This window comes from Stylophora pistillata, chromosome 2, assembly GCF_964205215.1.
Source record: "Stylophora pistillata chromosome 2, jaStyPist1.2, whole genome shotgun sequence".
Classification (NCBI taxonomy): domain Eukaryota; kingdom Metazoa; phylum Cnidaria; class Anthozoa; order Scleractinia; family Pocilloporidae; genus Stylophora; species Stylophora pistillata.
The window spans coordinates 35,068,405-35,080,864 of NC_142520.1; the positions used below are offsets into that span (position 1 = coordinate 35,068,405).

Here is a 12,460-nt window from a genome sequence, read left to right on the forward strand (position 1 = left end):
ATACCGAGGAATGGAAGCTTGTTGTTTTCAGCAATTTCCATTGTGAACTGTATGGCAGGATGGCATTCGTTCAATGTTGAAAGGAAAGCTGTTGCGGCTTCCATTCAACAACAAGCTTCCATTCCTCGGTATGATGATTGAGAAAAACGGTTGCCACCTGACAACAAGCGTATATCATAAACCAACTGATACAGGACTGCTCTTACATTACCAGAGCCATGTCGATCAGCGTTACAAAAGATCTCTGCTGAATACAATGCTGAACCGAGCTTACCGCCTGTCATCAACGAAAGAATCTTTTACGAAGGAATGCCAGCATCTCAAGCGGATGTTTACTAAGCTTAAGTACCCAGTGAAACTCATCAACTCAGCTATCGCCTGGTACACGAGTTCTACGATCCAAAGCCGTCACGAAACCCCAACTGAACTTGACGCGGCTACACAAAAACCTGTCAGAATAACTTTACCATTTAAAGACCAAAAATCGGCCGACACAGTAAGACATCAGCTGAAAGATCTTGGCCGGAAAATCGGAACTGACCTACAACCAGTTTTCACGAGTCGTAAGATCGAGGGAAAGCTCAAGATACAAGAAGAGAAGCCCGCTTTAATTAACCACCAATGCGTTGTTTACACTTTTAAATGTGATTCGTGCGATGCGGATTATATCGGTTATACCACACGCCATCTTCATCAACGCATAGAAGAACATAAAGCCTCTGTCATTGGCAAGCATCTGAAAGAAGCCCACAGTGTAGCGTCCACTAGCCTAGAGGAAATGTTTTCCGTTCTCAAGAAATGCCGCGGGAAAATGGACTGCCTAATTCACGAAATGTTATTCATTCGCGAACAAAAACCAAAGCTAAACACGCAGTCTGACTCAATACGTGCAAAAGTATTTATTTAAACATATACTGCACGATCTGACATGCTAAACACCAATAACAATGAACGCTCATTATTCTAATGAAGTTATCACATTTTATTTGTATATAATCTCTGAGCTACAATTTTACATCAGTTTTAACATTTTACTTGATAATGAGGTCATGCAGACTTCGAAACGTCGTAGTTTTTTACCGTTAATTTTTATTATCAAATGTATTTCTAAACATTCTCTGATTAAATTAATTTAGATTTGAAAATTCTTCAGTATGGAAAAAAAATTTATGGCCATGGATCCACATCCCATCGTCATCAATTACTCCTTTTGTAGCTAACTATACAATAGAAATTTACATGCAGAAAATATAATTACGCGATTTAGGTTCAATTCTTCTCTTTTATCTCCTCATCACTTTGCCAAATTACATTACTTTAATGTAGCCATAGTTAGTACTAACTATGATGTAGCAAATCAAGAGCTTTAAACCTGAAAATAATCATCTAATGTAGGAGGTTGAGCATCAAAATAGGTGCTTGTAGTTGATCCATATAAGCAGGTACGTGCATTCCTAAGCAGAGCGCACACTGAATACATCACACCTACTGGACTTAATCCAATCTTTAAGTTCTTCTTAAAATCTAGGAAAGCAAAGTATGTTACTATGTCGCTAAACAAACACTCCACAGCTTCCCTGACTTTAGTCATAGAGGAGTTGAATTCTTCTTGGTCAACCAACAATTGACCACCCTTGTATAGTCCCTGAAGATGAATTCTGAGTGGATAGGCGAGGTCACCATATGTACACAGTGGTTGTCCACTGGTATCAAATGAATGCTGCTGAAGGTTATGAAGGAGGCCACACATTCTTAACATACCAGCATCATGCCTTTTACCCTCTGAAAGGAAAATTTATAGAGTAAACATACTTGGATTTATATAGTAGCTAGTGTTATAACACTCTTGTAGCTGCAGGTAACTGTTGAGTTACAGACTGTGATTTCATTTTCCAAATTAATTGGCTGATAGCCATTTTTATTTAGTAGGGGCTGGGTTATAGAGTTTTGTGTAAGAATTCAAGGGTAGGCAACATTTAATGAAGCTCTTACCATGGGGTTTACTACCAAAAATGTTTCCTGATAGATTTGATTTTTCCAGCCCACTCCTGTAGATGTAGATATTATAAATCCTCGAATCAATTAGCGCCCGGGGAGCTTAATTCAAATTTATGAGAAAATGGGGGTGCTTATTCAAGGGAGGCACTTAATTGAGAAGGGGCGCTTATTTAACTTTTCCCAAATGGTGGCCTGACATGACCATTGTTTTTAATACATCATCTGCACATAAACAACATTAGCTGTTTATCGACAAAAAAACTGATCCTAGCGTTGAAATCAACATTAGTGCAAAGTACAAATATAAAACTAATATGATACTAATATGATGCTTATTCAAACCTTTTTCAGAGAGCTGAATTACAGGTTTGTTACAATGAGATGTTGTTAAGGTTGAGAACAGACGTCGGCATTTTCTCAGGCGCCTCTGGCAGCCGCTTCAGTCCATATCGATCTCACCTTCCCACCCATCCCACCCCAGGGGAGGACATCCATCACACAGTAATCTAGTGTGTGGGAAATTAACGTCTCACCCCAGGAGAGTACATCCATCACATAGTAATCTCGTGTGTGGGAAATTAACGTCTCCTACCCCAATCCTGCAGGAGACGGGACCTCCATTTATTCGTCCCTATCCGAGAAGACTAGAATATCTAACCATTTCTTGCTGTTGTTATAGAAAGTAATACTACTTGACGAAAACTATGCATCCTTTGTTGTCTCAGTACTCGTCCAAAAAATGAGGGGAGGGGATGCTTATTCGAATGAGGGGGGGCTTATTTTAAATTTTGGTCGATAGGACGGGCACTTATTCGAAGGGGGCGCTTATTCAAGAGGGTGCTAATTCGAGAATTTATGGTAGTGACACTTCAATTCAGTTTCGAATTTGGGGGCTTAAATAAGGGGAGGCATTGCAGTAGAACGATACAAATAATCGTATTAGCTTACCAGCTGGTCCATACAAATTGGCTATTAAACCATTTGGCGCAACAACTGATTGAAAATTTAGGGCATGTACCCTTTTGTGCCCATTGTACTTCACACGCTGGTTCTCTCCTGGGCGACAAATTGGGCGAACTTTTCCGTCTACAAACCCCCAGAACTTCTCAAGAGCTGCTACTTTTCCATGGACATCAAGAGCAGAGTCTTCCAGATGTTGGCTTTTCAGCCAGGGTTGATCGAGATCTCTGAGCAAGTATCCATGGTTTGTGTAAATAAAGCTGATCACCTCGTTTAAGATTAAGCTCAGCTTGGGCACTGAACGGCCAAAGCAAGGAATCATATCCGAGAGACGACATGGGTAAGAAAAACGTTTCAATAAAATCAACAGTCCTTCCATTCCTGAACATACCGTGCTATTGGCGCAAGTAAACATTTCTGAAATTGCTAATGCCCGAAGAAGGAAAGGTAATTCTGTGATGCCAAACCTGAACTCTGCTTCAAACTCTTCGTGAGAAATGGCGTCAAAAACATCGTCAATCCTTTCATACTGCTTGTGAGGAAGTTGTCTTCTCTTCGTTGAGATTTCATAAATCGCCAGGAAATCTTCTTCGTCAATCTCTTCATCTCCAATAATAATAATAATAATAATAATAATAATAATAATAATAAGATTTATACCGCGCCAGTATCCTACTGTTCAAAGGCGCCCACAAAAACTTTAACATTAACACTTAAGACAGCTAATATTAATTATAAAAGGCTTTTCTAAAGAGAAAAGTTTTTAATCTACTTTTAAAAACAGACACAACTGAGCATTTCTAATTTCACATGGCAAAGCATTCCATAATGATGGTGCTACTACAGGGAAGGATCTTGCGCCATATGTTTTCAAGTTATAGGATGGAGAAACGAGAAGGTGCTTGGATGATAAGCGTGGTTGACGCGATGGGGTGTAAGATGTAAGCAAATCACAAATGTACGACGGTGCCAAGTTGTTAAGTGCCTTGTAGGTTATAAGTAAAATCTTCAAAAAAATAAGTTGATTAACGGGAGGCCAATGAAGATTAAAAAGAACAAGTGTAATGCGATCATGCTTTTTTTGGAAGTGTGACGAGGCGCGCCGCGGCGTTCTGGATGTGTTGTAGCTTTTTATAGTGTAGGCTGGTAGACCATACAAAAGGGAATTACAGTAACCCAGCTTCGAAGATACAAATATATGAACCAGCAATTCAGAAGTGGTCGCTGAAAGATATTTCCTGATATAGCTAATATTTCGCAAATGATAAAATGAAGATTTGCAAATGTCAGTAATATGATCGTTAAAGCAAAAATGGCTATCAAAAATAGCGCCGATATTCCTCGCCTTTTGCACGGAGGTTCCAAGAAGGTAAACGGATGCTTCTAGGATAGCTTTTTTGCTAAACATGGCGAGATTGTTACAGTAAAACCCTCGCACTCGGATCCATACATTTGTTTACAATCTAAAGTTAAAATTTTCGTCAGCACGACTACGAGTACGAGATACTAGTGCCAGATCTCGCGCGGTCAAAACTCGTACTCGTACTCGTACTCGTTCTCGTACTCGAATCTAAAGCTCTCTATTATTGTGTAGCTGGTAGTTAACACGAAAATGTCAGCATGGCTATTATTAATTAAGGATTCATTTTAGATAGTTTGAAATATTAAAACGAGCTCCCGGTTAGCTCAATGGATAGAGTGCTGGACTGATGTGCGGGAGGTCGAGGGTTCGAGCCCCGGCCGGACCAACACTCACGGTCTTAAAATAATTAAGAAGAATATGCTGCCTTTTTATAACATCAAGAGACGGTTTAGATATTCTAGTCTTCTCGAATAGGGACGAATTAATGGAGGTCCCGTCTCCTGCAGGGTTAGGGGTAGGAGATGTTAATTTCCCACGCACGAGGCTACTGTGTGATGGATATCCTCCCCTGGGGTGGGATGGGTGAGTTGTTGTCTTGCGTTTCACATGAGCCTCTGGCTCGGGCAATATGGGTAACCATGCCCAACGTAAAAGATATTAAACTTTGATTACAGGATGAATGACACTTGTTATCATGAACATTCAAATGCTAATCATTCTATTTTTAGGGGAGGGTTGATATGGTTTGCTTTGATCCCCAATTATGCTTTGTCCACATATTTTCATGATTAGCTTCGTCTCGGCCGAGGGATAATATTAATTTCTTATTTGGTTATGAAGTACAATATCAGAGGTAAAAAAAGACTTCCGAAAAAAGATCTCAAGTCACTCAGTTATACTTGTGATTTCTTCGAAATCTGTATTATGGTTCATAACTTTTCTTAATTGTGCCAATATCATTCAGTTTCATAAAGGGGCTAAGTCTCTAAAGAAACTGTGTTGCTGCGTCAGTGGGGGGCATTAGGGACCTTAAGCGGTCAAGACGGCAACACTGGGGAAGACATTGATCAAACTGATATTTTTTTTTACAGTAAGAGTTTCGCTAATGGCGGGATGTGTTTCCTTTCTCTTCCAGCGCTACACCTCAACTTCAACCTAAAGTGTGTAAGCAGCCTTGCATTCCAAATGGAAACTTAACTAATTGATGGCTCAGTTGAAGTCAAGATTCTAGAAATCAGTTAATGTCCGCGTCGGTATAAACATCACTAATATGTTTTTGGGGTCAGTGATTTTCCAAGAGATCTCCATTCTGGGTCACATGTTAAACAGCTGCTTGCCCGGAGCGCTTTTAAACAAGGACCCTGACTATAAAAGGGATAGCTCCTCCCCCGTCTTGTAACGCAATCTTTGCTTCCATGGCTAATCGAAGATGGCTGACTAATGGAAGGTGAAGGGGGAAAAAGAGATTTGTACACGAAGACCGATATCCTTGTCTTGTTTCAATCGATTTCCACTTGAAAATGTTTTTATTGACGATTAAAAAGGGACGAATGGAGAAATACTGATCTTCATTTGCAAAACTCAAAAAATTAGGCTATCGCAATTTGAATTTCGCGTTCCTAACGGCTCCTCCTATCGTGAGATGGTCGTACTGGCCCTCTGACTCCCCTCCGTTTGCCTCAACTTCTTGGGCCGTCGATATCACTGACTAGAGGATCTCAGTACTGTGACATGCTCAGAGAGAGTGGTTTTCATGTACATATATGTACATTTATGTACATGTAAGTAAATGTGTGTACGTGTATGTTGCGACATAACTCATCTTCCACTTCGAATTGATCCATTTTACGGTTGCTACAGTCGCGCACTAACTAGTCTTTAGCTTTAAAATTGTATTTTATTTTGCCATGGCGGATTTTCCATCATAAAAAGCCATAGCGGCGCGAGGTCTACGAGTCCGTTATACACTGGAGCTGGCGGTCGAACCCGGAATGGAAGAGCGATTGGAAAGCGTGAAGACAAGAATTCAGCGGTTGAAGGAACGCCTTTATTTAGCGAGTCGAACACCGATGGTAAATTTTATTTTGATGGAACGACTCTTAGACTTATTCGAATGGTCTGAAAAAAGAGGTATGGTAAGTGAAAGTCACTCCTCTTTGTTTACATCTTGCTCGTTCGCTCAGGCTTCTCATCTCGCCAGCGACGCGGCCACCCAAACCGACATAAACGGGTCTAATGTTTTATCGCACGTTTTGAGTTATGGGGAGAAAAAGCCTCAAAAAAGGAAAAAAAAAATAGAGCGAAGTTCGAGAATAGGTCCCTTTGAAAGGAACATAGTTTTCTAAGTATTTTGACACGGCACTATGTAGGATATTTTTTGCCTGAACATTTTAGACGCGCGTTGCAACGAGAAGCCTATTTCACTAGCTACTTATGAAAAGGTCGAGGTTTTCAATAGTTCTTGAGGCCCGTTCAGGCAATATAGCCGATGATAATTTGTTTTCCATCGGATTTCAGTCAACCAGACATGTTTCCAATCCGTGACCGAAATTATTTTATATGAGCACCCACGGGATTCGTATTTCAACACCACATATTCCGTTGGAGAAATGGCGCGCGATTCAAATAAAAATTCTATCCAACGTGATCTCTTGTTTAATTGCAGAGGAGTTCTTGTATAAGTGTCACATGAAATCCCGTAGACAAAACGTCGAAGAAACTAACCACTTTATTACAACAATACAAAACCGGTATGAGAAGAGGATTTTTGTGAAAGATAATAAAGGTCATAAAAGCTAGTCCTCACCGCTAGCCCTCTGGCCGTTTGCCTTCCTTACAGAAATGACATCGCAAGCGGGTGTACATTCCGTGGAGCCAACTGAGTGGAGCCGATCATCTTTTCTTTGCCGTAAACGAAAATGGCAAAAATTCATAGAAGTTTGAGATATGCACTGGCTGCAAGTGACCTTTCGGTTACAATGGTTTTGCCGATATCGCACGGTCACGGACTGATTGATGTCGACAGTTCGGTGTCAGGGGTGAAATGACTGACAGCTTGCCCAGGGCAAAAGTCCTTTTATAGTCAGGGTCCTTGTTTAAGAGGTTTTTTCTTTTGAAAGTGAATATTGATATATCACTTACCCCTGGAATACATTCTATCTTCTCAGTCTTTTTGTCAATTCATTTCCTTTATTCCTCTTGCACATTGAAACGAACATTGACGAGCACAAGCACAAGCAAAAGAAAAAGGAAAATTCATTATCCTTGTGCTAGTGTTTTTTGTTTATGCCTACGTCCGGGCCGTTTTCACGGTGAAATAAGAACTGTTATTTTTCTTGCGTCGGTAGTGAAAACCTTGCTTTAATTAAGCTTTACTTAAAATTTTACATGATTCGTCTCTATGAAGGAGCGATTGTTGGGCGCCGAATTTTACACTGGGATAGAAGTTTGACCAGAAATAGCAATCGCGTTTTTGGTAGGTATTGATGTAAAGTTATGCACAAGCACTTGGAATAGAAGTTCTTGACTTTGAATCTGACTCAAACTAGCCAATCTTAATGTTGGGTATATCTAACCACCAACGTGTTTTTACCAGTCTGTGTTTGCATGTTTTTAAATCGCTCACCAAACATAAATTGAACAGTAATTGGTGTTTGACCAAACACAATAATCTTTCAAAATCATATCAGTGGTTACAGCTCAAGTTCCTGGATGAAACGAGGGGGTTTAAAACTAATCAAACATCGTGTTTTGCATTTGTGAAATTACTTTCACAGCAACGACAAGTTGGCAAGGTGGCGACTTTTAGCTCAATTGTCATGCAATTTTGTTTTATTCGCTCCGTCGAAGGGATATTGCTGTTTTAAACTTTAGGAACTCTTAACGGTAGTCAATTTACATTATCATTTCAACTGATAAAAACCAAATGATCTCACTGTACCCCCATTGACGCAGCACCAGAGTTACGCCTTTATTTTGTTCGTCCTGTTTGCCTTTCTCAAAAGTCAGGTGGTGTGCACACTCTGATTGCGTTACATCATGGTCGTAAAACGAAAAGTGAGTCATTTGCATCTTGAAGCGTTCAACTGAACTTCTCTCGTGAAAGCGAGATAGCGTGAATATACATGGATTTTGATGGGGATTCACTGTCTGTTGCCGTTCCTTCGAAAGTTTAAAAAATTTGACGGGCCTGTGCGACTCCTGTCATTTCTCCGTGACGAACTCGTTCTTAGGTGGCAACCGATGTTAGTAAGAAACAGTCGAAACTGCAATTTGCTTGTGAATCCCGACGCAATAACGCAGCAGTTACGCTCACAGCCGATGGCGGGATGAATAATAGCAAAGTCAGAAATTACATTCCTGGACATGTTTTATTTAAGAGGGAATTGGCCCTTGACATGCAAACGCATATTAAAGAAGCAGAGACCTTCCAATACACGACCTTTTTCCACCAAGCGTAAATACGGGATCTATTAAAGAAGCCACAAGCCTGCTAAGAATTAATTTGTCTCGTTCTATGTTTAGCAAAGACGTACAGAGTTTCAAAATACGCTCGGAGAATAGAGGAAACCTAGATGAGGGTCTTGAGAAACGTATCTCTGGAGTTGTTTTTGCAGGAAAGAAAGTATACTTTAAAACAAAGAAAATAGCGCGCGCACAGAAGAAAATATTGCCTTTTGTCAACAATCTCATCCAGCTTTGCCAAACTTCAAGAAAATACCAATGATAAATGACGCCTTAAAAATGACCCTCTCAATAACATCGCAAAGGAAAGTCAATAAGGGATATCCTAATAAGAGCTGACAGAACTTAGTGGGTAGAATATTTAAAAGTGCTAGCGAATGGCAGGAGACGCACAGGTCTATCAACACCTTTTAACCTCTAATAATTGATTGAGGCTCAGGTGCCTTTTAAGTATTGCTATAAATCAATGAAGATAATTTTATCGCAGACACAGAGCCAATCCCAAGCGTGCATGATTAATTCAGCTTCCATTTTCAAAGGGATGCAAAAGCTCTTGGCAAACGGCTGTTTGACGAGTGACCCAGAACGGAAATCTCTTGAAAAATCATTGATCCCAACAACATATTACTAATACTTTTACCTATAAGGATGTAAATCGCTCTTTACATGTTCGTTCAATTTCTTCATCAAGTGATATCGTATCAATAACTTAGAATCACTGACTGAAACACAAACATACCTTTGGAACTTAATCGTCGATACTAAATTGGCCAATAAACAACTCAAGTCTGCTTTCTAAGTAATTTTACGGTGCGATCGTAAGAATCAGGTTACGAAAAAATGAGGATTTGATCAAATTAAAAAACGTTAGACCAGCTAGAAAAAAATACCGAAAATAACTCACGTGTAAATCATATTGCGTTGAGCATCTATGGAAATTTGTATGGACAAAAGAAAGTACCCGCAGGAGGTAACTCTTCAAATTCCTTAAGACTGACTTTCTACGCCAAAGTGGCCGCTCAGGGGCTTTTCAGGTGAGTAAAGCTTTATTATAATTATCCATTCGCTAAAAATTATATTCTTACAATATAGTATAAGCTCAATTAAAATAAAATCTGTCATAGGTCTCATTTCACATAATTATTTCATTCTAAAGATTACATTCTAATTGATTACGTTCTGTTACTTCGTAATCCTATCCTAAACTATTTCCGAGCTCAACTCAACTCAAGTGAAATATCATGGAAAATCTACTTTGGAAATAAGAAAATAAAAAAAAAGTCCGTCTTATACATAAAAACATCTAAAAATATTCTTGAAAAAGATAAAAACTTTTCTCTATATGCTGCTTGTTCTTTTTCGATCTCAAAGTCACAATGTTCAATGTTCAGAGGGACACGCATAGTGGTGCGTGAACCTCTTAGGCAAAGTAAGGCGGACCTAAGTAGAGCGAAGGACACTTTTGAACGTATCTATGAAACTCTTGTGCTATACTCCTCTCCTTTCTTAATAGACATGAGTTCCGCTAGTCTACTGTGGAAACGCCTGCTTCGTCTGCCATGCCTCCGGTAGTGGTAAAAGTCCCTCGTTCAACTTCAAAAACCCTGTTCGCGTATAACCTCTCCTCATCTTCATGTCTGCGATAAATCTGCTGGATGGGGAGATCTTTGTAAGACTCTGCGTTTGGGTGAAAAAGCCTCATGTCAAAAAAGGTAGAGCCTTGCCTATTCCAGAGCCCACGAGCGTGAACATCCAATCGGGCATCCGGTGCTGAGTCCGTACCCCTCGTCAGCACTTCTCCCGCTATCTCCTGGAGAACGGGTTCCACTTCTACATCATGGCAAACAGTGTTTAGCAAATCGGCCTCAAGATCACGCAGCTCGAAAAGACGAATCCTCCTCGTTTACACACCATGGCCTCATTCACTGTAAAAGTATCTCCGCAAATACAAGTGGAGGGCGTGTCAGCTATGTGCCAGTCATAGCGGAGATGAATGGCATCCCTGAACTCTCTCTTGTTTAAAGTAAAGCTCATATTCTTTAACGGGATAACTGTTAGTCAGCTAGACGCGCCTTTTTCTGTATCAAGGATAGAGGCTCTCCTGGTATTATCAGGGAGTATGCTCTTTACTTCCTCTAGCCTTTCTCTAAGATGTTTTTCATTCTCCCTTGGGTTGTACTACTGCATTTTCCGTATGTCATCATCATCCGGGAGCTCGAGTGCGTGAGCCTCTATCTGCTTTACCAGAGGCTGTGTTATCCTGATTGAGGCTGCATTTTCAGTCGCATCTCGGTATGGGTTTGTGAGACCCAGCTCCCCTAGCCTCACCGTAAGTGCTAGCAATTCCCACTCAGCGGATGTACAAGTGTGCCCTGTCATGGCGGGTATGACGACATGGCCTATTGTGCCCTCTAGCGGCTCTAGCAGTTCTTCGATGTCAGGCAGTGTTCTGAGATAATAAGTCCAGCGATGTTTCAATCCAATAGTGAAGGCTGCGTATGAGGCTTGAGGATTAGCTGCAGCGAATTCTGCGAGTAGTTCTAAGTTAATTAAATACTCGTAACAATAACACTTTCCATGTGTAAGCAGATTAAAGGAAAAGAAATTGACAAAAAGAGAGGATAAAATGCTTTCTAGGGATACGTGATAAATTCTACGTTTAATTTCGAAAGGGCAAAACGCTCCTGGGAAGTGGCTGCTCGATGTGTGACCCAGAACGAAATTTATTGGAAAATGAATGATCCCAGAAACAAATTACTAATGTTTTTACCTATCAGAATGTAAATCACTTTTTGTAAAAAGTGATATACATTATTCTTGTAGAGTAAGTTTTGAAAGTAAATTTGTGTATCAGTCGGATAAGATTACACTTATCAGTGATGACACTTATTGACGTATCGTAACATTTAGAAATGTAAAACAGAAATTTGAAACACAAATTTACCTTCGAAATTTACTCCAAAAGAATGATATTGGCTTCATTAAGAACAACCCCAGTTTTGTAGCATCAGCTTTTAAAATTCTTTTGCCCTAGTATTTCTTCGAAGTTTTGTTGAATTGGTTGGAAAGACAAATTTTTTTGTGAGTCGTTCTTAAGAAACGCTATCCTAAATGTCGACTTGGAACAGTTTATCTTCAATGGAAAATCATAGCATAAAGATAAACGTGGTCGAGGACGATGTCGCAGACGCAGTCCCTTCTAGAAGACATTGGAATGTGTTGAGTTGTTAAGCTTTAAAAGCTGGGTAAAGATCCAATCTCCACAAAAATGATGATTAAAGCCTTTATTATATTATAGATCAAACGGAACACTTGCAAACGTACGTGCAAGTTTACAATGCATCCCTACAAACATTAAACTAAATAAAGTTCAAAAGAGACCTATTTATAAAACAGCGCTTAAAACGCTCTGTGCGAACACGCGGTAACGTATAATCATGACCATGCTGACGTAAAGGACGTGCACGTTTACTCGGAAGTAGATCCGCCGAACAATGCGCGTCTGCATGTGTGACTTTCTCCCACAGTTGTTTATCCCTAGTTAAGATTACATTGTTGATGGATTTGCGATCCTTGGTGTAAACATATTTCCATGCTCGCTTACAGAATTTATCGATCTTAGAGAGGTATTTACAATCACATGCAACCACATTTATCGATCTTAGAGAGGTATTT

At 39.9% G+C, this 12,460-nt stretch overlaps 1 protein-coding gene across 1 annotated transcript; it reads right to left on the minus strand.

Annotated features, from left to right (window-relative positions):
• Positions 1 to 1,316: 1,316 nt before the first annotated feature.
• Positions 1,317 to 4,366, minus strand: LOC148739238 (uncharacterized). Its single transcript, XM_088751069.1, has 3 exons — positions 4,313 to 4,366; positions 2,947 to 3,556; positions 1,317 to 1,782 (listed from the first exon to the last, which is right to left on the minus strand). Exons 1-3 carry the CDS (start codon positions 4,364 to 4,366, stop codon positions 1,367 to 1,369), a joined length of 1,080 nt encoding a protein of 359 aa, XP_088607195.1. The 3' UTR covers positions 1,317 to 1,366.
• Between the last annotated feature and the right edge of the window lie 8,094 nt (positions 4,367 to 12,460).

Bases quoted from the DNA above. Each gene is read 5' to 3' on its own strand.
- LOC148739238 (XM_088751069.1), bottom strand. From the start codon at position 4,366: ATGTTTAGCAAAAAAGCTATCCTAGAAGCATCCGTTTACCTTCTTGGA. The intron at 3,557-4,312 runs GTGCAAAAGGCG...GGAGATGAAGAG, and splicing joins TTTACCTTCTTGGAACCTCC to ATTGACGAAGAAGATTTCCT. The intron at 1,783-2,946 runs GTAAGCTAATAC...TTTTCCTTTCAG, and splicing joins CAATTTGTATGGACCAGCTG to AGGGTAAAAGGCATGATGCT.